The sequence below is a fragment of the Anomalospiza imberbis genome, chromosome 3 (assembly GCF_031753505.1).
Source record: "Anomalospiza imberbis isolate Cuckoo-Finch-1a 21T00152 chromosome 3, ASM3175350v1, whole genome shotgun sequence".
Classification (NCBI taxonomy): Eukaryota; Metazoa; Chordata; class Aves; order Passeriformes; family Viduidae; genus Anomalospiza; species Anomalospiza imberbis.
Window position 1 is genome coordinate 56,399,161 of NC_089683.1, and position 25,857 is coordinate 56,425,017.

General features: G+C 36.7%; 1 protein-coding gene across 13 annotated transcripts in view; it reads left to right on the forward strand.

Annotated features, from left to right (window-relative positions):
• Positions 1-23,648, forward strand: part of EYA4 (EYA transcriptional coactivator and phosphatase 4) — a 140,140-nt gene extending 116,492 nt beyond the window's left edge. For 10 of the 13 annotated variants that reach the window (XM_068184525.1, XM_068184518.1, XM_068184522.1 and 7 more), the window contains 8 exons: positions 1,036-1,119; positions 9,160-9,249; positions 15,205-15,263; positions 15,368-15,528; positions 17,644-17,758; positions 19,520-19,641; positions 20,949-21,049; positions 22,669-23,648. In XM_068184525.1, coding sequence (XP_068040626.1) covers positions 1,036-1,119; positions 9,160-9,249; positions 15,205-15,263; positions 15,368-15,528; positions 17,644-17,758; positions 19,520-19,641; positions 20,949-21,049; positions 22,669-22,749 — 813 coding nt within the window. In that variant the 3' untranslated portion in view covers positions 22,750-23,648. Of the gene's footprint in view, positions 1-1,035; positions 1,120-9,159; positions 9,250-15,204; positions 15,264-15,367; positions 15,529-17,643; positions 17,759-19,519; positions 19,642-20,808; positions 20,910-20,948; positions 22,483-22,668 lie in introns of those variants that run through there. The other 3 variants (XM_068184517.1, XM_068184524.1, XM_068184519.1) reach the window with 2 other exon arrangements.
• The last annotated feature ends 2,209 nt before the right edge of the window (positions 23,649-25,857 follow it).

Genomic DNA, 25,857 nt, shown 5'->3' on the forward strand with positions numbered 1-25,857 from the left:
GCTTAATTACATGCATTTATGGATACAATGTAATATGCAGGATCATCTGGCCATAGCCTTTTAAATATTTAGGCACTAGTTTTTGCTTGTGTTTGTAAATTATATCAGCAGATCTCAGTGAGGCAGCTTACCTCAGTGAAATTATGGCTGTGCCTTGCAGTGGCAGGAGCAGCAGGAAGAAGCAGAGTGCCTGTGTGTGTAGGTGACACTCCAGCTGCTCCAGCTGTGGCACCAGGGACATGTTGTGCTGCCTGCCAGTGCTGTGTGTCCCCTGCTGCCACTGAAGAAGGGCAACAAGCCAGCAGCCCTGGCCTGCCCCACTGCCCTGCCTTCCCTGACCAGCCCTGGATACAGCACAAGACAAAATTGTTGATGGGACTTGGCTGGCCACACGGCCTCTCCTGGGGTAGATTTTGTACAGAAACTTACTTTTTTTTTTTTTTTTTGCTTTTCAAAGGATTTAATTTTTCCAGTGAAAAAGCTAACTTCTCACATTTCAGGGTGTGTTTTTGTTGGTTGGGTTTTTTTATTTATTATTTTTACCAGTGAGAATCCAAACGAGTGAAATTGAGTGAATGAAACTGAATTAAAACAATCTGGTTTATCCTACAGTATTATTTAAATTCTGTATGGCAGTGGCATATAACATTTTTACCCAAGATTTTAGTTATACGGCAGAAATAAAAATAATCTTGAATCAGTAAGACTTGCAGAGAAGTATTTGAAAGTACTGTTTATCCTTAACAATTATGTTTGACCCCCAATCACATTTCTGAAATCTCTATTAGAGAGCTTTTTGTGAAAAGATTTTTAGAGAACAAATAAAAAATAGTTGAAGAGTTAAAAAGTTACTGTCTTTTGACTTTTTTCCATGCATGATACACTGTTATTGCTGATTTTCAGAGAAAGCCTGCTCAGTTAGTAAGTACTTGGTTAAACTTTTAGAGTCAGTTGATTTTTATTCTCCCTGGGTGGTGTGGTGGTGGGACTCTTACGTTATTTGTTCAATAAGATTTTCCTCTATTCTGTTTTCAGCGTGTATTTGTTTGGGATTTGGATGAAACAATCATAGTTTTTCATTCGCTGCTTACAGGATCATATGCACAGAAGTATGGCAAGGTATGTGAGCTGTGAATTTTGTGTCAATTCACTGCAGCTATCTGGCCTGACTATGTACATGTTTTTCACCTCTGTGTTCTTTATGGCCCTTATGGGTGAAGTTAGAGGTAAAGTGTACAGTAAACCCCATTTTCAGAGGGTTAATGTGAAGAAGTCAAGGAGAGAAATGAGACACGCGCCCTGAACACAATACATGAGGCAGGGCTGAAGCAGATGCTGCAAATAAGAGGAGAATTTATAGAGGAGCAAGGATGAGGTTCCTGACATGCGTTGGAAGAAACATTGCAGGGAGATAATAAATGAAGTGCACAAATGGAAAAAACTGACAGTATCTGGAACAGTAGAGGAAGAAAGAAGAAACTGAGCTGATGGGTGAATTTACCAGGAAATTTATGAATAGGATGAGTAAGAGTCTGACTTATTTCAATGCCAGCTGTGCAGATATTGTTGAATACTGCATCATTTGACTCCTCACCTTTTTCACTGAATTTTTCGTTCCCTGAGCTGGTTCTGGGGTGAGTAATACTGGGGAGTGAAGCCCTCTCCCAAGTGGTTTTAAGCATCCTCTCCCCTCCAATGAGTCCAAAAGGAGTTCAGGTCATAGAGCAGTGAGTGGGAAAGCAGGAAGAAGAGTGAGGGAGGCAAAGAGAGGCAGTGGCAGACTGCAGGAGCAGGAGCTCCGGAGCTGGTGCTGGGTGTCCAGAGAATGGCTGCTTGGACAAGTTGAGAAGGGTCTGGTGTGTAGCAACAGGAGCAGACTAATGGGAGAGGTAGAGATAAGGGCCTGGATAAAACAAAAAATCAAAACAAATATGTGGAAGGAGGAAAATGGACGAAGGGGATGTCAGTATTTACATATATTATTTTCTCTCTGCTGTGCTGTTCAAGTGAAATTAATGCAAAGGTATTTCTTTTTAAGAACATAACCATGTCCATATTGTCTTGGATAAGGGGCTTGTTTAGCATGTTTTCAGTATCTTTATTCTAGCCAGATTCAGAGAAAAGGATGTGAAAAACAGTACATTACAGAAATACTTCTTACAACCCTCTCTCTTCTCAGTGGGTTAGAAATGTCCAAAGCCAGAACCGGTGGACTGTAACCAGAGAGGGGCCAGTCTTCCATGCAATCAACATTTTATGGTGATTAAAAAATAAAGTTAACAGGAAAAGTCACAGGCCAAGTGCAAAATCTGAATTTCTGGAATGCTAAGATCAGGATAGGTACTCATGTCTTGTAAAAAACAGCCTTCCTTGCTTTGTGGCTTCCCAGTGCCAGATCTGTGCACTTTTCAGTACTCCGTCAAAAATCCTCTTCTGCTGTTTTTCAGACATTGTAACAACAGTGACTTTGTCAGAACCATTTCCAGCTAATAGTTATTAAAACAAGAGAGAAACCTAGCTGAACATGAACTTTTGAATCACTTTGAGAGTAGCCCATAGACTACCACAGGACTTGCTGACTTGTCACAGTGATAAATTTATATTTATTCCTTTCAGTCTTTTTTGATTGTGTTCTTTGGATGTTTCCTGAATCAACTGTAGCACATGGTTTTAAAAATCAGAGCACATTTTGTAGTTCACAAAGCACCTGTGGATAACTTTGAAAACTGTCTTGGAAACAGCAACAGAAATGTAATTTCTCTTGGTAAATTAGTAATGGTATATTAACAGATAGTAGTACTGACAGCAGATAAAGTCTTATATAAACCAGAAGTGTCTCAAGGGTTAGTGAAATTAATGCAGTTATACTGCTGAGATCAACATCAGTAAACAAATGTCAAATGTCATGGATTACAATGAAACAAAGGGTGTGGAATTACAGAATTCTTAAGTAAAATCCTCTTTTTCTTTTTTCTTTTTTTTCTCTCTCTCTTTTTTTTTTTTTTTTTTCTGGTACTGACAGGTGACATCCACACAAGTAGGGAAAGGTATTAATTTCCAGACCCTATAAAATAAAAGTAGTAGACTTTTTCCTTCCTGCAGTGACTGCCATTGCCATATTTACATAGAACTTGTGTGATGAGTTATTACCAGGGAAAGTCAAATATAAATATTATTGACTACAATGAAGCTAGAGCAGTAGGAAAAGGGAATACAGGAAGAGCTTATAATGGGTAGACTTTAGCTTTTTTATGTCATTGTAGTGTTGCCTAAATTTAAGGTGGGATGTGTCTCAGCCTAAGTGCCTAAGAGCTTAGAAATGAGAGAAGTGAAAGATCCCACAGATAGACTTCACTAAACTCTGGTACATGACATGTTTAGCACATATGGTCCTTATCTTTTCTGCATATGATTTCCATCTGTATACAAGGTCTTAATCCAGACTGAAGATTGGATTGTTATGAGAATTGGGTAGCTATGAGAGTAAATGCTCCAAGAATTGTGAGGTTGTCAGCAGAAGTTTTATTATCGCATAGGTCTTTCAAAATTTTTGAGAGAACTGTTTATCTTGGAAAGGTGGTATAAAATTGTTGCCTAACAATGAAAAAAGAAACAGGGTAGTGCAAAATAGTGGAGATAGTAAATTATTTAACTGTGATGATTTTCTGTCTGATTTTATAAAGTAAAAGCATCTAATGTCACACAGATGCTCAGGTGTGAATACCATGTTCTTCCACATATATTTTAGGAGCCTATTTTGTTTAACATAGTCAAGGTACTCACAAAAAAAAGAGAAACTACACCAAAAAAAAAAAAAAAAAAAAAAAACCTTGCAGGACAAGCAGAATTTTCCCCTTATCCCATTTTTAGTTTTTTACACTCTATTGAATGTCGTTAAATCAAATGTTGCTTTAAGGGACAGCAACTTCTTACACCAAGTGTTCTCACTTCTTACTCAGAAGGAGTGAGATGCTGAGTTTAGAGCTAGTGGGAATACAAACAGGCAAGGATATTCACCTTCAGTTCTTTCTCATGTACTCATTGACATAAAAACTTTCATTCCTTGTTTTCACCAGCTTTTTCCTGGTTTTTTGAGTACCAGGTGAAAAAAAATCAGGAATTAGTCTTTTAATCTCTCTGTTCTGCTGCAGTTCAGGCTGCACAGGGGTGCAGTGAGAGGAGGCACAGCATATTATGGCCTGGCATAGGGATCCACATGTGAGTGCAGGAGCAACTCGAGAACTGCAGTTGTATCTGGAAATAAACACTTTCAAAAGATTTCTACAGTTTAACAAGTGGTTGGAGTAGAAGAGAAAAAGCACAGTCAAACCAGCTTCTCCTTAGGCAAGGAGGGCTTTCATTGGCAGAGATTATTTGGAAGACCTGGATCCAGTAGGCAAGTTTCAGGTTATGTATTTGTCAAGAGAACAGCAAATTTCTGACTTATGACTAAGGATTTATGAAGCTGAGAATGGACACTCTCCTTGTTCAACACTTTGCATGAAATGGTAATTATTTGATGTCAGAATTTTCTAGGATAATTATTTGATGTCAAAATTTTATAATAACCATGCTTAAACACAATTAATTATTTGCTGAAGGATGCCACTGTAAGCATCTCATTTAAAAATGGGGCAAATTGCAGCTACTTATCTAGAGTATAGCTTTAATCCCATCTGAACTGGGAGAGATTTGGCCAGAATTTGGCCAGTGTATCACTTCTGCATTTAATATATAAAGCTTTCCCAGGAGAATATTCCATGCCTTGCTGTTGTCTACCTGTGGCTGTGTCTCTCTGCCTTTTGGTATATTGGTTATTATACTGGGTTAACATAGAAAGAGAATAAAAACTACACTACACCTGTGTTAGGTTTCAGGAAAGCTGTGCTGCCTTCCAGCAGTAAGATCACCTCTCACTTTTCCCCTCATTTGCTCATCTGCTTTGTACTTCATGAAATCAGTACACTTCTATTTTTAATTACTTACTGCAGTAGCAAATTGTGAACATTGGCATTGGAGCTGTTATATTATGACTTGTGTGGATGATGATGGTTTTTGCAGCTGAGCACCAGTTGACAGATACAGTTTTCTACAATGCTGAGCTCTTAAGTGAGCATTTGTTGATGTGACAGGACACAACAGATGACATCTGTTAGGAGATGTCATCATCTCTTAAAAGTTTATGAGGTACATTCTTATTCCCTGTGAACAGTGTGTATTCTTTGCTCCATTGCATTCCAGTTATTCTTGCTGGTTGAAGGATGATTAAGCTGGAGTTTTTCTAGCTCCAAACGTTTATATTTTATTCATTTCTCCCAGGTCAATCCAGAGGGCAAGAATTCTCAGATAAATGCTGTGACTCAAAGTGCAACTCTTTAGAAGAATAAAATTCTTTTGTGAGCTTAGAAGATGGAGAATGTGATTTACAAGTGCAAAAATCAAAACAAATCCAAACTTTATGATCATATTTTGTCATTTTTTTATAACATTGGAAATGACAGAAAGTTGTAAGGGAAGCCTCATTAAATACCTTGTACACTTCTTTGGAAAGGGCTCAGAAGATTTTTACTACTCACTGTCTGCTTGTCTGGTCATTAAACAAAAAAGCTTTGTCACCATTAACACCCATGAGGGCACTCCCAAATTCACTCATAAATATTCTCTTGTCCACCTGTATTAATAGTGTATCTCTCATCACCTCCAGTTGTCCTCTCTGTTCACTCCCTCCTGGTCTGAGACTTCTGAGTTGATTTTCCTACTGCCTTCTACAGAGCGTGGAACAGAAACTCCCTATGGAGTACATGAGTTTTCCTTCATCAGCCACCAGCTATGGTTATCAAGAAGAGATGTGTTCTCTTCCTCGGTCACCATCCACATGAATTTCTCCTGGGACAAGTGTCCTCTCTGAGAGAGTGAGGACTGAACTTAAATCTGAGATTCCTACATAATATAAAAAAGTCTCTTTAAGCTAAAATATTGGTACTTAACATAAGCATTTCCACTTTTTTCCAAGGTCAGTTTTTTTTTAAGTCTGTTCAGGACAGCCACCCATTGAAAATAACTTCTTAAAAATTTGCTTGTTTTCTTGCTTATTTTTAAGGCTTCATGCATGCAAATTCCTGTCACAATGAATCTACCTGACAGTCTATTTATCTCTTTGTTTTCCAAGGTTTTATTAAAGTCACTTTGGTGTTTGCAGTTTTTTTCCCAGGAAATGAAATTATTTTGAACATGTGCTGAAACCTGACATTCCAAGATAATATTAAATACATCTCTTCTACTAATGGACACTGAGCTTTTGGGGCTTTATTCCAGTTACTCTCTGCTTGATCAAAACATTTAAGTATTGATAGTCCCAGGATATTTTTATCTAGTCTCCCAGGAGGCACTCCAGTGGATGGACCAGTCTGGTACAGAAGTCCACAGACAGACAGTCTGGCTCCAGTTTAGTGCCTTCATCCTAACATAACTGGAGTAATTTGTATTTAGGTGTACAGAAGTGTTGTAGCTGGTCTTGGTTCTTCTGCACACTAATGATATCTGGCTAACATCATACCTCTGTGGGCCAAAGAGTTGTTCTTTGTTCTGTGAATTATCTGGGGAAAACTTCCAGATTTTTTTTTAATCCTTTTTTCCTCTGTTGTGTGTGCTTGTGCAGAGTAGCACATAATACAATTTTGACAGAAGTTCAGTCTACCTCCTACTAAGTTTTTCAATTTGCTGTGCTAAAGTCTGTATCAACTGCAAGTTTCATGCTTTCTTTTCAACACTCAGTCCTTTGTGCCACTTGAATCAGTCTGTAACTTCTGCTTCAGGCTGAAAGACAGTAAAATTATGATTGTCATATTCCTCCATATTGTGCAAACACTGTAAAGCCACAAAACACTTAAAAATCTGCTTTCTTGTCTATTTTTTTTATGTGAAGGAAAGAACTTAACATGGCAAGAGCGGATGGAACATAATTTTTAATTCTTGTTAAACAGTTGCAGGGCAAAATTTTGGCCAATTTATTAAGGGAAGAACTGTTCATATCTTGAGAATTCAATTCCAGCAATTCTCCCTAGCAAAAGTTGTACAGGGAAATCCCAGAGTGATTTTATGCTAAGCTGAAATGAATTCCCTCTGCTTTGCTTTATTTTATTTTACATACCTTACCTAGCAATAGCCTTTTCATGCCTTTGTCAAAACAGGAATTTAGGAAATATAATTTTAATAGTAATAGTCAGGCATAACTGGTTACAAAACTACTATTAATAAGAAAATCATAAGAGCTTTGTCACATTTATATCTTCCAACTATACTAGACAAGGCAGGAAATTGTCATACATAGTTGGTAGTTTCTGTAAAAACAAATTGAATTATAATGGAAAATGTTATAGGAAATTTCTGCATTCAAGTCTGCTTCTGTCCAGGAAGGGGTACAAAAGAGGCTGAGAATTAAATGTCTGAGATTCCAGTTTTGGAAGCACTCCAGTGAATAACTTATATAAATAATAATGAGTAACCACCTGTGCATAAAATGGTGCACATGCCTTAGTGTTCATGGGATTGAGGTAAAAATGTGAATTGCAAATACTCTCTGTTATATTGTATCTAGGGAGAAAAGATTTGTAGTTTACAGTGCACAGAAAAGAAATGCAAACAAACGAAATGCAAACACATGTTTATATGTGATGACATTTTGATAAAAGCGTTATGGCTTGATGAGGAATCTCGTGAGTCCAGGGTATTTTGGTGATTTGTGTTGTCAGTGCCTAACATGAATTTTGCTAATCTGTTAGTGGTGTTCCTTAATCATCCTCTTGGAAATCTGACCTTTGCACTTGGTGCTGCTTTCAGCCCTGTGACTTTCAAATCCAGTAAACATTACTACAGAAGACAGAATGGATAAAATTCTGTTCCTGTGTTTGTTTTTTGCTTCCGAAAAGTAGTCTAGATCAGTTCAAGGGTTGACATAAAAATATTTCCTTTCACTGCCAGCGAATTGGGTCTAACTTTGGATCGTTACAATTTCTTGAACACTATTCTTCCCTGCAAGTATGACTTTTTCATGAGCAATAGTCAAAGTATGTCAGTGTTTCAGATTTTACCATTAGTTATTAAGTGCAGAAGCCATCTTTTATTCCATCATTGCAAAGCCCTGGAGTAATAAGTGTCTGATCCTGGTTGGAAAGCCTTTCATCCTAATGCTAACAAATGATCATTTGAGGTTTTGTGAGATTTTGTTGCTACATGCTGGTAGCATTTAGACTTTAAATCTCAAGATATTTAAGAAGGGATTTCTGAAAACTTGTTCGTTTCAGTCAGAGTTTAAATTATGAAATATTTTTTTCATATTTTGATGCGAAGAGCACCGCATGTGTTTTAAAAGTTCACTGCAGTTTTTATGTTAAGCATAAAAAAGTTAATGGAACCCCACAAGCTCAGGCAGATGATTAAGGCAACAGTCAAACTAATTACAGATGTCAGCAAAGCACCAGGGACCGTTACTCTAAACCAAATGTAAGGTAACGCAAATCTGCTTTACCTCTCTCCTAGCAAACCTAGGAATTTTGAATTCATTACCTTGCCTTAGCTGTATGCTCAATGCTCTCAGACAGTGTTATTGCAGATTGGGAAATTCATGGTGTCTTGCTGAGGCAGAGCAATTTGAGAGTGTGAAAGACGACCTACAAACAAATGCAACATTTTGAATGAATCTTATCCAGGGACAGGATTTCGGTGTTTCATCAGCGATGAAGGGATGATCTACAGATCAAACAACAAACTTATATATGCCTTCCACAGGAATGTATGTTCCTACATACATCTTTTATGAAAAGTGCCATCCCTATTTCTTCTTTATACTTGTTTATGTTTATATTTATGTATATGTTTATGGCCACCAGGTTTTTTCCTGTCATTTCAGCCAGGTTGCAAATTGCTTGGCTTTAAAATTTTGATTTTTCAGCATCCACAACTCTCTGAATTTTCTGACAAACAGAGGTTAAGCAGTGTCTTATTACATCATTATATTAAAATAGTTTAATACTGAAAGGATTTCAGGGAAATTTCTTACAGTGTTAATTTTTCAAAACACTTTATATACATCAATTTTTAAAGTAATTCTACTATAACTTAGTGGTATGTAATTAGCTAACCTTGTTTTTGTTTTTTAAGGATCCACCCATGGCAGTGACCCTTGGACTGCGAATGGAAGAAATGATTTTTAATCTTGCTGACACACATTTATTTTTTAATGATTTAGAGGTAAGAATCAAAGGAATGCTGGCACCAGCATTTCTGATTTTTAACTTGGTGTCTTTGCTGTGCATTAGTATTTATTGTGTGTGACATTTCTGCCTGTGTAGTTTTTGGGTTTGTCATACTCTAATCAGAGAGAGGCTAACCTGGTGGCGCTGACTTCCGGTGGCACCAGAGTGAAACTCAGTGAGAGAGAGAATCTGCAAACTACCCATCCCTTTCTTTGTCCTGCCCTTTGGTTTCCATGTATGTAAAACTGTATGCTGTCATCTCCAGGATGGTAGCATACATGCCTCACATTCTTTTCTTGAAGTTCTCAATTTGCTTTCAGTGGGTGCCCTCATCTGACCAGAACAGACTGTTCTTCTCTTGACATACCTCAGCAGCCTTTTGGCTACAGGCCCCTGTTGCTTGTTCAAATGTAGAATATTCTTAATTTACCTCAAAGAATGCAGCATCAGAGAGCTGGGACTGTGATAGATGTTCTGATCGGTGATTTCTCTTCCCAAGGTAAACAGGCAATCAATGTATTGTCACAATATACCCAGGGAATATAATTTGGCAATTGGTCAGAAAAGGGAGAGACCTTTTTCTAGGAAGTGCCCTTGTGGGCAGCTCACCTGTCAGAAGCATATGGTAGGACTTTCTCAGGGAGAGTGGTCTGGGAAGCAGATTTGTCAGCTCGGCTTCACAGGTTTTTTATTTCACTTTTAGAGTCTGGGTCTGTTAACATGGACAGTGACAGCCTACAACCATGTTTCACTCCAGAAATGGAGTGAAAAACAGTTTTCAAATTAATCTAGGGGCTTTTCAAAACGTCTGCTCATCTAAAATGGTTGTTTCTTACTCAGAGTAGATCCCAGACTTCCCTCCATGGACAGATACTTGCCATGAATGGAAGCTGGAAGACTTCGAAGTTTTGTTTAGAATTCCAGAGAAAGGTCTCTGGTGAGTGAATAGACAAAATAAAGATAAGTTCAATTTTTCAATCCACTGGGATGTTGATTTTGTCTGTTTTTCCTTCATCAAGTAGGCAGTAAGAAAAGCAGAAGGTACCAGTTTGTGGTTGTCTTCATCATCCCTTACAGATCTCATTTATTCTTAGCTCATTTTAAGTCAAGAAATTGGAATCTACTTCACCTCACACCTGAACTGCACTTCCTCCTTGCAGCAGCAGAAACCAAAGAAAGTAAGGCCCTGGACATGCCTTTTTCAGTGTGTGCATTCTCTTGGCAATGCAAGTACATTCAGTGAATATCTCCTTCTGGTGCCCTCTACCAGGAAGAGATTCCAAATAAATTTTACAAAGCATTTCTTAAATTTATTTTTAGCAGACCTTTGCCCCTGTATGTTCAGAGTTTATGTGGCAGGAACGAAATTTAAGCCATTCTGTAGAATCTGTTCTTCAATGTTATGCTGAGTTCAAGTGGAAGAGTTCAGCAAAATGGAGCTTTGCCATACCTCTTTATTCTTGCTTATGACCATTGAAACTTCATTCCTTTCTCTCATTATTTATTTTGTCTGTAGATCACAAGTTCAGCTGTCATAGGTGGATCATTATATTTTGGCTAATCTTCATAGGACGGTTTTAATAGCCGTATCCAAAAACTCATATGCCAGCTCATTCCATAGCTTGAAAAGTTCCCAGTTTTAGATAAATAAAAAAATACTACTTGGGAGCTGTCTTAGAGAGTCTCGTAAATCAATCAGTTTGATTTGATTAAAAGCAATTTTTATATTTATTTAATAATCGCAATTTCTACAAGAAATTTAGTACTTTATGGCCCAGAATTCATCTTGGTCTTAAAACCAACTCACTTACAAAATTACCAAAATTCCAAAGTTCATGAGCTGAAATGAGTTGTATGCATACATTTTGGTATGTGCGAGACCAGCAATTTTCTATCTTTTTAGCAAATAGGATAAAGTGCCCAAGTATGTAGAGGCATTCTTTAATATGCTGATGGATAAACTTGTCTGTTTAAATCTGTTTGCAGAGCACATGGCCGTTACTGAATATTACAGTGCATCTGCATGATGAATGTGTAATGAATTCTGAGAACTCCCAGAGTCTGACTTGGGTTCTCTCTCTCATCTCCCCTCCTCTCCCCAGCTCTCTTTCTCTGTCTTCCTCTCTCTCTGTCTGCCCCCAGGGGAGCAGAAATGAGTGCTGAGCTGCTGATGATTAAGACATGACACCTTCAGTTCTCACTGGAGGAAGTGAGATAGTCCTTTATTTGCTAGACAGATAGATTGCTTATCTGTTCATCATGCCACTTTTTCAGTGGTGAGCCCTCAGGTTCCACACCTTCTGTCTTGCTTTCATCTTCAGCCCACAGTAAAGCTCGTGGCTCTGGACATGACAACTGTAAAGTGCTACTGAACCTGTGTACCTGTAATGTTTACTCCAGTCACTACATCCTCTAAACTTTCTTTTTTTCTCTGTCTTTCTTGGTTGCAAACACTCCATAGCAGGTTCTAGGAATAATAACCAAGTTATTGAAGTTTTCGCATCCAAAAATAAAGTTTTCCTTCCTCTATGCAAATCCGTGTCACTGCAGAACTGTTGATGCAGAAATTCCAATCTGCTGAGACATTCTCTGCTGACCCAGTAACCCATGTTCTAATCAGCCAAGCTGCACTTTTATTCCAGGCTAGGCTGTTCTCCAGCTACTGCATTCTCAGGGTATAAATTTTAATTAGCTTGAGAAGTATCACTTGGGAGGGCAGTTGGTGTTTTGCCATGAAAATAGGCATCTGCTGTTCCAGAAAGTTAATGTGCCTAAACAATGCTTAAGGATGGGACTCAGATTTATAATAATGGCCAACCTAAGGCATTCTCTTTTCAACCAGCTAAGGAGTAAAATCGAGTTTTTCTTCATATCTCAGTATTAATTCTAAGACAGCATTTAGAAATGTTGGTAAGGCTTGTTATGCACACCAAAAAAAACAATTTCTGCAAATTGCAAGTAGTAATTCAGACATGAATCTTCCTACTCCATTATTCCACTCCACTTTCAGGTCAGTGAAGAAAAAAGAGTATTCATTTCAAGCAAATTGAATTATATTTAATTTTTTATCATTATCCTATCATATTTTAAAGGAGATTTTTTCCTTTTTTTTTCATTAGAAATAGAAATGAAAAATTAAAAATCGGATTTAGGTAAGTCTCAGAATTTGGGAGGCAGGTAATACTAATTTTAAGAGAGACTGAATATATATATTAAAAGGGATTTTCAGTATAGCCTAAGAAAGCATAGCACAGTTTTGTGTTCAGCGTGGTAAGTCAGTGTTTTTACTGGATAATGAAATTACTGCCTAGTCCAGGATGATAAGTTTTATCGATGGTGTATCAAATTTTCAGGCTCTAAAAATTGCTGCAAAAAATTGACTGCATTCAGATATAATTTAGATTAGTATTGCTTCAAGGAAAAGCTAGAAATTATGCTTTCGTGTATTTGCTCTAATAGGAAATGTATTTTTATGTTTCTTAGTTTTGACATTGCACTGACAGCCACTGACTTGAGCTTAACCGGTACCGTAGCTGATGTAAAAAATAGTTTACCTTAATATTTAAATTGACAGAGAGCTTGCTTTCTTTCCTTCTTTCCCATAACTCTGTGGTGTCATTTAAAAGCAAACTCAGACGTAGTGTTGTGCCACCAGTTTCCTGTTTCTTTTGAGAAAAGTGGAGAACTATCTCAAATCTGCTCAAACTGCCCACTTTTTCTTTTTTTATGGCAAGATTTTTCCACACCATGTAAGTGAATTTGTAAAAGGCAAATGTTTTAGTTGAAGTAGATAAGTAAACAAGAAAACAGAGTAAAAGAAAACAATGAGTGATGGGCACCTGAGCTTGTTTCTTGGCCAGAAAATGTGTATTGCCAGCATGTAGAGAGGAGATGACCCATAGATCGAGAGGAGAAGAGGAAGGGGGAAAAAGAGGAAGTTGGAGAGTGCTGTTGGGTTTGATCTCCTATATAACATACATGTTAACTCCTATATTAACAACCTTCTTGCAGGGACAAGGAGGTGAGTAATCAGAAAACGTCATGGTCCTCTCATCCTGTTTCTGGAGTCAATCACAGAATCACAACTGTGAGACAAAAAAATTAAACAGCTGAGCTTTTGCTGCCCACTCATATTTAACTTCATAATGACATTATCAGCAGAACAGTTATGTAGAATTTTCAAGGCTGGAACAATGTAGCTGAAAGGCTTAACAAAACCCAAACAGCAGCAGACACTCCTTATCCATCAAGGCTTTTGTGTGCCCTCCATTTAATTAGTACACCTCCATATCCATAGGATTTTTAAACTTTTGAACTTAACACTTTTACGAGTTCCAGGGAAATCTGTAAAGGTGATAAGGAAGCCAGATATTGCCCAGATATTGCAAAATACACTGTCAGAATTTTTCCCTGTAGGATTTTTTGTCCGATTTTTGAGTTCCTATCCTACACTGGGTGAAGGTGAAGCATAATTACAATGTTTTTCTGGAGTGTAAATGATGAATAAAGATAAAGAAATTACCCCTTTACTTTCTCTCTTCATCTGCTATTTACATCCAAAAGCAGCTTCTTTAAAGTACTCTACAGCTCAAGATAATCTCCTCAGACAGAAGTAAAAAAAAAATTGTTTCTCCAGTGAGGGGAAGAATGCTTCATTCCTGTTGCTTGAACACAGCTCTATTACCCTATCTTAATGAATTAAGCCACATGAGCAGAGACTGGCAACTCTTTCTTTTAGCTTTGACCCAATATTTTAAAGTATGATTGCTTGTATGATGCAATGAAATTAAGTATTTGAAAATTAAATTATATGTATTTTTTATACAAAATTGCCCTTTTTTAACAACTTAGTTCATGCTAGTAAAAGTCTCTTAAGTTTTTGTTCATTGCAAAGCAAACAAAGTAGAAACATGAAATGGTAATTCCCTAAATTCACACTCTAGGAACTTGTGGCTTACACATTTGGAAATCACTCCTCTGTACAGATTTATCCTTTATCTGTACAATTTACCACTATTATGAGACAAAGACTGGAAACTTAGAAGGACATACCTCTGCATGTCACAGGGAGCCTGAATTAAGTGCTGACTTAAATGGACACTGAATTTCAGGTGTGTCTCTGGGTTAAGATCTTAATTAAAGCAACTAGAGAAAACAATTACATAATGCATGATGGTTTGGCTCATATATTTACTTTTGGTTTCACCACAATTGCTTATCTTTATGCTGTAACCACTGTGCAGATAAGGATATTTGATAGCTGTCCAATTGTAAAACCATCTTGGAGGGGAATTCATATTTCCAATGTACCTCAGTTCCCTCGAGTTCTTTCCATCCCTTCCAAAACCAGGAAATAACCAAGTTCTGTAGGATTGCTGATTATATGTGATTTTCCAGGAAAGGCACTCACATAAATTAATAGAAGAACCTGATAAGTGTTCAAACTATTTAACATAAGTCTTATGCCTATTGAGGTTTACCATCAATTGCTTTTAGGGAGTGAGAAAATAAGGTTTATATGCTTTTCAAGTATTGGTATACTACAGAGACTGCAAATGACACTTGCAATTTTTGTGGCTTTAAATTTAAGATAATTTTACTCCTAAAAATCACCAAAATTTCATATTGGTTTTCTAAAGGTCTGTTTTAACTAGTGATTTAGAAGTGTGTGTAGAAGTTGAAGGTTATACTCTTTTAAAGATGTTGATGGCAGTAGGAAGTTGTGGGTGTGCACAGACTGCCACCTTCTGGTGCAGCCTGCACCAGTCGTTTCTTCATGTGTATTAAGCCTGTGGTGAGCACAGAGAAATTTGGGCTGGAAAATACCTCTATATCCCCTGGTTCAACCATTATCCCAGCCCACCGTGCTTGCCACTAAACCGTATCCCCAAGTGCACTCTCTGCTAAGATAAATTTGTCATTTGGGTTTGCTTTCTTTTCTTTCTAACAGGAATGTGATCAAGTTCATATAGATGATGTTTCTTCAGATGATAATGGACAAGACTTAAGGTAAGATACAGAAATTTTTAATTTTTTTTTTTTTAAGATGAAATAATTTGAGCATTTACAGGAATACATTGTATTTATTTTTACTGTATTTTGGGTGTTTGCAGTACCTACAGTTTTGCAACTGATGGCTTCCATGCAGCTGCAAGTAGTGCAAACCTTTGTCTGCCAACAGGTGTAAGAGGAGGGGTTGACTGGATGAGGAAGCTGGCTTTCCGTTACAGAAGAGTAAAAGAGTTGTATAATACTTACAAGAACAACATAGGAGGTGAGTTCAATTATCAAAAACAGCTTTGAATGCTGATCAGTCTAAGCTGCATAGTGATGAGCTGCCACACCGGGAGGGAGCTTGGGAAGCCACAGAGGGAATGGAGAGTGATATGACTGAACCAATGGCTGTCAAAAGCTACTGACTGTAAAGGCAAAGCCACATGCTATTGTGCAGGGGAAATGCAGTTGGGAAAACAAAGCAAGCTTCCATTTAGCTACCATAGAGCCCATTTTCCTCCCTCAGAGCCAGCTAGTCTTACCTTACTGATATATTGAACTACTTAGTCTACCTCAGATTTGCTGTTGTTCTAGGAAAGACGTTGTATAGTTTCACGGCACAAATTGGTTACGGATGGCCATTTCCATCCTACATTTTCATGGTCTGGTTGGTAACAACACTGTCACCTAAACTTTCTGTTGGGTACCTGCTAGTCTCTTTTCACCAGTGGATGCAAGAATATTCTATCACTGCCATGTCAATAGCCCCTTTTGTTGACTCTGTATCTTACAAAGTTTTGTTTCCAGTAAGTCCAAATCTCATCTGGGACAAGAACTTTGCTGTTACTGTTTGAATTCATGGACTTGCTTATGTCTGCACTAGCAGATTGTAGGCAATCAAGCAGCAGAGCCAAAAGAATCTGTTCTGGAGAGTCCTGTGTGCCTTGCAGAGACAGCCAGCCTACTTCTGAGGAGGGAAATGTGTCAACTGACCCCCTCAACAATAGATTGTGAGGACAAGGAATACTTAGAAGTCTTCAATAATTGCTACAGTCATGTATTTTCACTCTTAGTAGTTCAGTCTTTCGTTACCACAGGATGAAGCAATAGGACCAAAGGGTGGTAGTAGAGGGCGGACTTTCACTTGCCCTACTTTGCCCTTCATTGGTGTTGTGAATTGAGTTGTTATATATTAATAATTCTTGAAACAAAGAAAGACCAAAAGTTTACTGGATTTTTTTGTATCTCCTGATGCATCTAAGATTCTGAAGCTGCTGCATTTCGTAAAACCTTTAACACTGATAAGAGAACAAATCCAAGAGCACAGGACAGGGAAACACGCTGAGAGGAACAAAACATTGCAAACAGAGTGCAGATATGTGGTGCACTGGATTAAGGTTTTTATTGTCTCCCACATATCCTTCATCTGAAATATAAGCCATCCTTAATGGGCAAGTTTCTTCATTTGTCCTCCACATCTTAGCATTTTTAATAATCTTAGCCTATTTGTATCAGTTTATTTCAAAAGATCTGCTAGAAATTATCAGAAGGCAAGATTAATCCATATATTTTTAGGTTATTTCACTTTTGATTTTTGAAGTCAGTCATCATCACTTGTTGGGAAGACAGTCATCATCACTTATAAGGTGCAAAAGAGAAGAGAGATACTAAAAGGTCAGGAAGCCTATTTCCCTGCTCTTCCATGACCAAATCTACATTTAAAATACCTTGGTTCCAGTAAATTCATGTTTCAACATTCAGTAGGCTGGGTATTTTTAAATGTCTGACAATTTATACCCAAAAAGAGATTCTGAGGATTAACTTTTAAGGAGCAGATGAGATATGAGAACATAAGGTGTGCAGCCGTTTTCAGGCTCTAAATGCTGTAAAAGAAACTAAGTACAACAGGAAATGAAGAGCAAGCCATCAGCAAACAGATGTATTTCTGTATGTGTACTATCTGCAGAGTCATAAGGGCATAAGGGCAGTTTTAACCACTTTTTTCTAAAGTATCTTCTTTTGTGACCATCTTCACCTATGATACCAATGACATGGATCTCCTTGTCACTGCCTCTGATAATGAGAATAATGTATGTGGGAGGAGCTGGTTTAAAAATATGTGTTTCTGAAAGGAATACTTTGAAATGAAGCCTGATACATAAAGAAATGCAACTAATTATTATTATTATTATTATTATTATCTGAAATACTATCTGACATTCCTTGATATAGTGAAGTACAAATAAAACCTAAGATTTCTTGATCATTGAAGACAATAGATTTTCTCTTTGATATTATTTTCAAAATGTAGTGGAATTTACAATAGAAACAATGATCATAAACCCTATCTGATATAGAATTTAATTCTATTTTTCTCACTTTTCTTACATTAAAGGACTCCTGGGTCCCGCTAAAAGAGATGCATGGTTGCAATTAAGGGCAGAGATTGAAGCTCTGACAGACTCCTGGCTAACAAATGCACTTAAATCATTATCAATTATCAGCACAAGGTATGTATCTGAGTGCTGTAAAAAAAGTTTCTAGACATGTAATGGATATTTTTTGCATTTTAGATTACAATAAATTAGTGCCTTTAAAGAACAGAGCAGGTCTACTATGACTTTTGAATAGCACACAGGAAAAGTGGAAAGTGGTTTCATTTACCCTCATTCCAGCATTTACTAAAGATAGTATGAAATGTCTTCTCAAAGGTGTGTACACTGAAAGTGTATTGTAGAATTCTGAGATAGATTTTGATTTATTACCTTGTGGATAGCATTCTCTGAACTCCACAGCTCTCTCTTCTGTCCTTCAATGTTTGTGCCTATTCGCAGTGCTACCTAAATACTGTACAGATACCAGAACATAAGGGCAATTTTCTTCTGTCCTTCCAAGCAAATCAGTATATCTTAGTATAAATCTTAAGTTTTCACAAGAGCAAAAATCTCTTTTAACTCAGTTAAAAGTCTGAGTTCCCAATATTGAGACATAAAATGTATTGTTCCTCTGAAAGAATAAAACTGTGAACCCTGCTGCTACTTAGTAAGCCATGCAATATGTATCTTACCCGAAATCCTAAAAAATCCTAGTTTTAAACCATAAAAAAAGAGCAGCATTAAGTCATCTTGCTTTCTGAACATATCTGGGAAAAGACTCAGTGTCAAGTGGAAAGAACAAACTTGGAAAGACACAAAAACCTTAATTTCAACATAACAATATGCAATGTGCTTATCTCTTAATTGTTTATTTAACAATGTGTGAAGCACTTCAGGAGGAAAAAAGTAACAAATTTGTGTAAGCTGTTGTGTTTATCTCTGCATTTCTTTCTGAATTGTTAGTCTTCAGAGAGACTTGGTAACGAAGGCCAGTTGAGTATTGGTGGATGAGTCTGGAAAACTGTTATCCTTCACTCAGGATTCTTAAATAATAGTCATGTCTTCAAAGAACTGTACAACTGTAAACCTTCAGAAGCTACCTGTGAGTCAGTTCAACATTAGTGATAAGTTGCTAACAGGAAATTGAGATACATTTGTGATAAAGGTGAAAATAGCAGCCTAGGGCCTTGCTTGGAGTTTGTGGAAATGCCAGAAGGAAAACTCACAGGTGTTTACTTTCAGCTCCATGTCCACATCATGGTCATGCTCATGTTCCAGCCTGTGAGTGCCTGAAGTATCTCAGCTCTGAGTTCTCTGGCCTGCACATCTTCCCCATTCAAGTTTTCATCCTTACCATTCAATGCTAGCTCATTAACATGATCATTATCTCTACCTCTCTTCAGAGATAGTCTTACTCTTGAAACTTGAAGAAAGTGATGCCATTGTGGAGAAAAGTGTAGATAAAAGAGTAGACAAAAGATAGATAAAAGAGTAACAAATCATGTTTTTGTATTCTCTTAACTCTTTTATTTTGCTGGTAGCCACTGACAGTTAATTGCCAGCATGAAAATTATGCTTTCAAAACATTCAAATAACCTGTTTTGTAGGTTGTTGATGGTCTTAAATATCTGTATTTTACTTGATCCATCTTCAAAGACCTAGTTTTTATAAACCAGAGTGGAATATTTCCTACAAATCAGGCCTACATATTTTTAAATTATTTCACCAGGGGTTTAATATACATTTTCTGTAAGTGATGGTGCTGAGCAGCTGTACTGTGTGAATGGAAGTAAATGTTGAGGGATCCTTAATATGCTCTCTACAGCTGGTTCACCTCATCAACATTTGGGTGCTGTTTTAAAACTATTTAAATTTAAACTATTTCTCTCATTTTAGAAGTAATTGTGTAAACGTGTTGGTAACAACAACCCAGCTTATCCCAGCACTTGCAAAAGTTCTACTATACAGCCTAGGAGGAGCTTTTCCTATTGAAAATATATACAGTGCAACCAAAATAGGTAAGAAAATTATTCTCTCATCCATTCTGACTACACAGCATTACCTTTTTTTTTTTTCTTTCCAGTAATGGATGTATTCCAAAACATTTCCCTGACACTTAGCAGTTTTAGTTGTAAGATTTAGGCATTGCTCGTGTTCAGATATGTTTATGTCAGAGAATTCCAAATTCACCTTATTTTCAATGATGCCTAAAGGAATAGAGATTATGATTAAAAGCCTCAGAAACTCCTCAGTATGGTGCTGAAAACAAAAACTTGCAGAAGAGAATGAAGAAAAGTTTTTTGTGAATTCAAATCTGAACAGAAATCCTGTTAAATTAGCCTCTGCTCTGACCTTCAGCTCTATGCAAGCCAGACCACAGCTTCACAAAGCTTTTCCTGAGGCATAGTATGTCAGTGATGGGAATGACAGGTGTTACTGACAGAACCTGTGTTGCTGGATAACAAAAGGGCACTTCTGCATTCTGTTCATAACTGTGTCCCTTTTGTTCATTATGGTTTGGAAATGTATGGTTTCTGGAAATTGCATCCAAAACTGTAAACCAAGAGAAGAAGTCATTCCTGAGAAATGTGATGCAGCATACAATGACTGATAATTTTGCAGATTTTACCAATCAGCAATTCAGGAACACTTCATTACTATACCTATGACAACCTTTATAGCATGGAATGTGTCACTTCATTGACAAAAGCATTGCAATATGTTTCATAAATTATTTTCACAAGGGAAAAAGCAGTGCATACTCTAGCAGTGTCAGGCAGAACTATTACCTCAGTCATCATTTAATTACATTTTTTCATTACTACATCACTCATTGTTGCAGATACATTAGAATTAAAATTTCTACTTTCCTTGTAAGAATATTATTACAATCATAAGGAAATATTTAAATTCAATTATTCATTTGATAACCTATTAATTTTTGCAGTGCTGCTAATTCCTTTGTTTTAGGGGCTTTCCTGTAATGATTAAGAGATCTAGTGTTACCTGAAACATCTTAATGTCACTAAGGGAATCCATTGCTTCATACCAGATTTGGCTCTAAATCCCAAAGCTGGGAACTTTTTAAAAGTAGCAGTAGCAATGTCTTACCACTGCAAAAACCCTCTGTAAGGCTTCACCATAACTCACTTGATAGCTTGAATAAATAGTGCATTGTTTTTCAGGCAAAGAGAGCTGTTTTGAGCGTATAGTGTCCAGATTTGGCACTAACATAACTTATGTTGTGATTGGAGATGGCCGAGATGAGGAACATGCAGCTAATCAGGTAACTTCACTCTGAACTCTTATCTCATTTATCTTCCAGGAAAAGAAAGTTGCTTTGAACGAATAATGCAAAGGTTTGGCAGAAAAGTAGTATATGTTGTAATTGGGGATGGTGTAGAAGAAGAACAGGCAGCAAAAAAGGTAACCTGTCTTCTGAAATGTTGGTGTGATACATAGCTATTAATGCAAGCCTTTCTGTTTGCATTTCTGTCAGTGTTGCACAAAGTGACAAATAATTTCAGTCCACAGACGCAAGCCAACAAGAGCATGATGAGATCAACACTTAGAATAAAACGAACCATTTGGATTCTAGCATTTGCTTCACTTCACTTTGGAAAGAAAAAAAAAACAAAACAAAAAATTATTTTTAAAACAGATGGAAAAATAATGCAGAAAAAATGTCTGACAAACTTCAAGCAAATTAAAATTAAACAGAAGAGATAGAAAGGGTTATGATATGATGGTTGGGTGGTGTTTTTCTTAAAATGCTGAAATTGGGAATGTTTCAAGAGAAGTGTTACAGAGAATGTGGAAAACATCTAAAGGACTGTGCAATTTTTTTTTTTTGCTAAGATAGATGAAGATCCATAATTTACTGGGGCAAATATGATAAAAATATAATTTGCATCAAGAAAGACATATCTGCTAAAGGAAAAAGAACATAAGGTAGAGATTGTGCACCAAATCTTTTTTCTAAAAAACTGTTTCCTAGTTTCCTTATTATGATAATTCAAGTCTAATTTCAGTAGAAAAGTTTTTAATGTTCAGAAACATATCAAATTAGTAATTTTTGCCATGCTTCCCAGTATAACCCCTGGAAGTGTGCAGAAATTGATTTTTTTGCCTTACAATGTCTGTACAGAACCAGTTATGTAAATATTGTTGTGCTAGGAGTAGCAAAATAAAGCACTCTCTTAGCATTGCAGTTGGAGTGGAAACAAAATGGAAATAACCGAAATGCTCATTCCAAATGGTTCCTTAATATAGGTACAGTACTGGTGATGGGTCCTTTATAAATTTTGCTAAACAGTGGTGGTTGGATTGTGGGCTTTCTGGTTGGGCATGCTTTTTCCTTAACATTGGCTATATTGCATGGATAGATGTAGAATTCAGAGAGATGGATGAATATAGCACATTTCAAATAGACCTAAACACAACATGGTAGTATGTGGTTTTTTTCTGTTCTGATGAACTATTGAAAGAGAATAGTGTGTATACCTGCATCTCTCACAGACACTGATGCTTTCTGCAACACAAATTATCTTTTCTTAAACTGGAAATGTGTTATTTTCTTATCCAAAGACATTTCTTTTTATGCCTGGATGGAGAAAAAATGTAATTCAGCTCTGTTTTGAAGTGTTGAGTGAGAAGCGTCTTTTCATGGAAGTCGTATACTTCTTTAAATGGTGATTCAGTATTTTGCAGTCAAATGTGTGGAGCATTAAATGATTTCCTATTAATGCTCCTTTGTACAGGCTTGCGTGCTAGCAATAAGCAAGTAGCTCTTACTATGTAACAGACATTTTCCAAAGAAACTATTAAGAAAGGCTATCATCTAATTATTTTAACTTCAGTTGAGCTACTAAGCTCAGCTCTATTTTGGTCTGATTTTTGTCAGTACTTGAACAGCAAAAATCAATCCAGAAACACAGTGGTGTAAGATAGGTGCTGGTAATCTCTAACTATCCTCGTGTGTCGTGTGCTGCCCCGTGTCACAGTGTTCATCTTTCCTGACCTTTTCCCTCCTCTAACAAACACAGCACAACATGCCTTTCTGGAGGATATCCAGTCATTCGGACCTCTTGGCTCTCCATCAAGCACTGGAACTAGAGTATTTGTAACTGTGTTCTAAAGCTGATGATCCTTACATATATACATATATATATATATATACACAGACACATACATATATATATATATGTATACATATTTCAAGTACACTGAATTTTTATGTGTGATTCAATGCCTCTGGCTTTACACATATGAATTGTCTTAAGAAGGGAAGAAATATTTGGAATTAAAAATTCCAAATTGAAGAATTCAGATTGCTGAATGGAGTTAAAACATTAGTGCTACATAAGAAAGCTCTATGGTCTTATACATGCAACGTTTTTAAATGAATTAAAACTGTGGAGGTTGCTGGTACACACCAAGTGAGCCCTGACAGGAGTGAACAAAGGACTCGAACTGGCAAAGCACCAAAATGAATTTTCCAGCCAACAAGGTGGTGTTCAACAACATTCCTCAAAATGGGATATATTCTCAGCACTGAGGTTTGAACCAGACTTTAGCCTACCTAACGCAAAAAACCTGAATTGGAATGCACTCAGACTGTATAATGACAATCCTGTCTAGACGTGTAATTTGTGTAAATTATTGATGAAAATAATTTACTGTGACTTTATTAGCAGCTGATTTTGGAAGTGGATGCAATTTTTCTTTCTTTTTTTTTGGGGGGGGGTTAGGGGCAGGGGAGGGAAAGGGTTATATAATATTGTCTCTTTTATAAGTTTGGCAAACAGAATGTGCATATGATGTGTTGTGCCTTAAAGAGAAGACTGTGTTTGTGTGTTATAATGTAATTTTGGTTAAAACTCTGTAGATAAACAAAAAAACCTTTGTGATAATTTTTGACATGACCAAATTTGAAATTCAAAGAAATCAAAGAGCAGGGCTGCACCAAAGAATTTAAGTATTTGTTGCAGTAAGAAAAAATAATAAAGGAAAGTTTGTGTTTTTATTTGGATTCTGAATAATTCCACTGATTTTTTGAGAAAAGTTAAGAAAATATTGGGAGGTTTATACTGGGGACCGCTACCTGGAAAGGTAAAAGAAGAAATAGTTTAACATGTTCAGCATAATTTCTTGATTCTCCAGCAAGAGAACTAAGAGCCATATTCATTAATTACCAAGTCCACTGAAAGCCATACAATGAGTGCATCTGCTGTGTATAACAGAACAAAGTTCCATCCAGCAGGGAAAGTGTTCAGGTGGCATTACTGGAAGATGAAAATGTGGAGTTGATCCCAGATGAACACAAGTTCATTAGGAATGAAAAATTACTAAAGAAGCTCTCATCTGTCAGATGTTGAAATTATGCTACATTTAGCATATTCAGGATCAACACAAGCTGCTGAAATTGCTGGCTTGACGACATTGGCTGTTTCAGGAGAATAGTCCACTTTGGTAAAAAAAACAGCATTTTGGTAGCTTTTCCATTCTGTTCCACATTTTTGTGTATTTTGTTTTGGGTCAGCATTTTTTTCCTCATCCATTTTTTGATTGCTCAACAAAATTACACAGGGACAACCCTAGTGTTTCTGAATCAGAAATTTCAATAGCATGTCAGGCATCTGAAGAGAGGATAAGAAGTGATTTTCATGAAGAAACACTGAGAAATATATCACCTTAACTTCCATAATTTCTATTAAAAGTTACAAACCATACAGCAACAATTACTTTGAAGGTTTTGAAAATGCTACCTTTGAGCTATGGAAAATGAGCAAGATCCATTAAGGGCACACAGGGCCCTTCATGTTCCATGTGCAGCATGAGCACTCTGTATTAAGGTAGTAACCAGGTAGTAACTTTGTTCGTTTAAACTTTGTTGAGTTTTTAATAAAGTTACTTGGTAGGTGAAAGCCTGGAAAGCTACAAGTCCAAGGTGAACTTCTCTATAAATTCATAAAAATTGATTTCTTTGCTCTGTTGGAATTGGATATACAAGTCACCACACAACAAACTAACAATAATTTTTTAATCACTGGGCAGTTTAAAGCCATCACATGAGACTCACCACATATGAAATCACTGTAGACTAGGTAGATATTTGGGTGATAGATCTGTGTGTCCAAAACAAAAATAATTATGCATACCTTCTTTATATTTTCAGTACCTGAAAATACATGTCATAAAAATCTGTAGTATAGCTTTTTTAGTTTTTCAGGTGGGAAGAAAGTGTTTCTACTGGAATGAGAAAGAACTTTGAAGCCCTTCTCAAGTTCCAGCATTACATAAAAATCTCAATATAAAAGATGTGATAAAACAAAAAATTTGTTTGGTTAACTAGCTTTTTCTCTTCTTTCTTTTTTTTTTTTTTGTCATATCATATTGTTATTTAAATGCATGAAGTAATACTATTTCTCAAGTTATTTGTTCAGCTTTTCAATGTTCTTTTCCTAATCAAATGAAAGAACAAAAAGTAGCCCAGCAACAGCCGTTGGTTCTTATTAAAGTTTTGCAGTGCCTTCGTTGGAGTTGTGCTTAGCTTTCTGTGGCAGATATGGCTCAATTAATAAATGGTCTTCTAGAGAGGAGATGGAGGCAAAAGGAGGGAAGTTTTACAGAGCATGACAAGCTTCTGTGTGCCACCATAGTGGAAGTTAATTGTTAAAACAAGTAATCCATACAAACATGGATCCAAAGAAAATTCAAGGATGTAGCTCAAAAGGCTTTGCAATACTAAAACTCTAAAACAAAATTTCAGAGAATGAATACTCTCTTGTTAAGCAAAAATTGCTATATATCTTTAAATAAACTTGTGTAGTACATGCCTGCCTTGTAGAGAGAAATTAGTCTGATATGATTTCCTGCATGAACAATACAGAGGAGAAAATAACCAAGGCAGAGACAGTTGCGCCAGACTGTTCCAGATGGGCCTAAGAAGATTAAACTGAAGGTTGGTCACTTTGACATTGAGTGCATTTTAATTCAGAAGCATATTAATCAGAAACTACCTTCCCTTCGGCCTCTCCTCAACAACAAGATTCAGCACAAGGTCCCATTTGCAAGTATTTTGGGCAAATGAAATACAGAATAAAATGCCTTTTGCTGAAAAAACACAAGCAGTTCTCAGTACAGAACCTAAACATTCATTAGGCATTTGAGTGGTCAGCTTGCAAAATACAAATACTGCGTGATTACAGTCATGGGATAGTATCTTAGACATA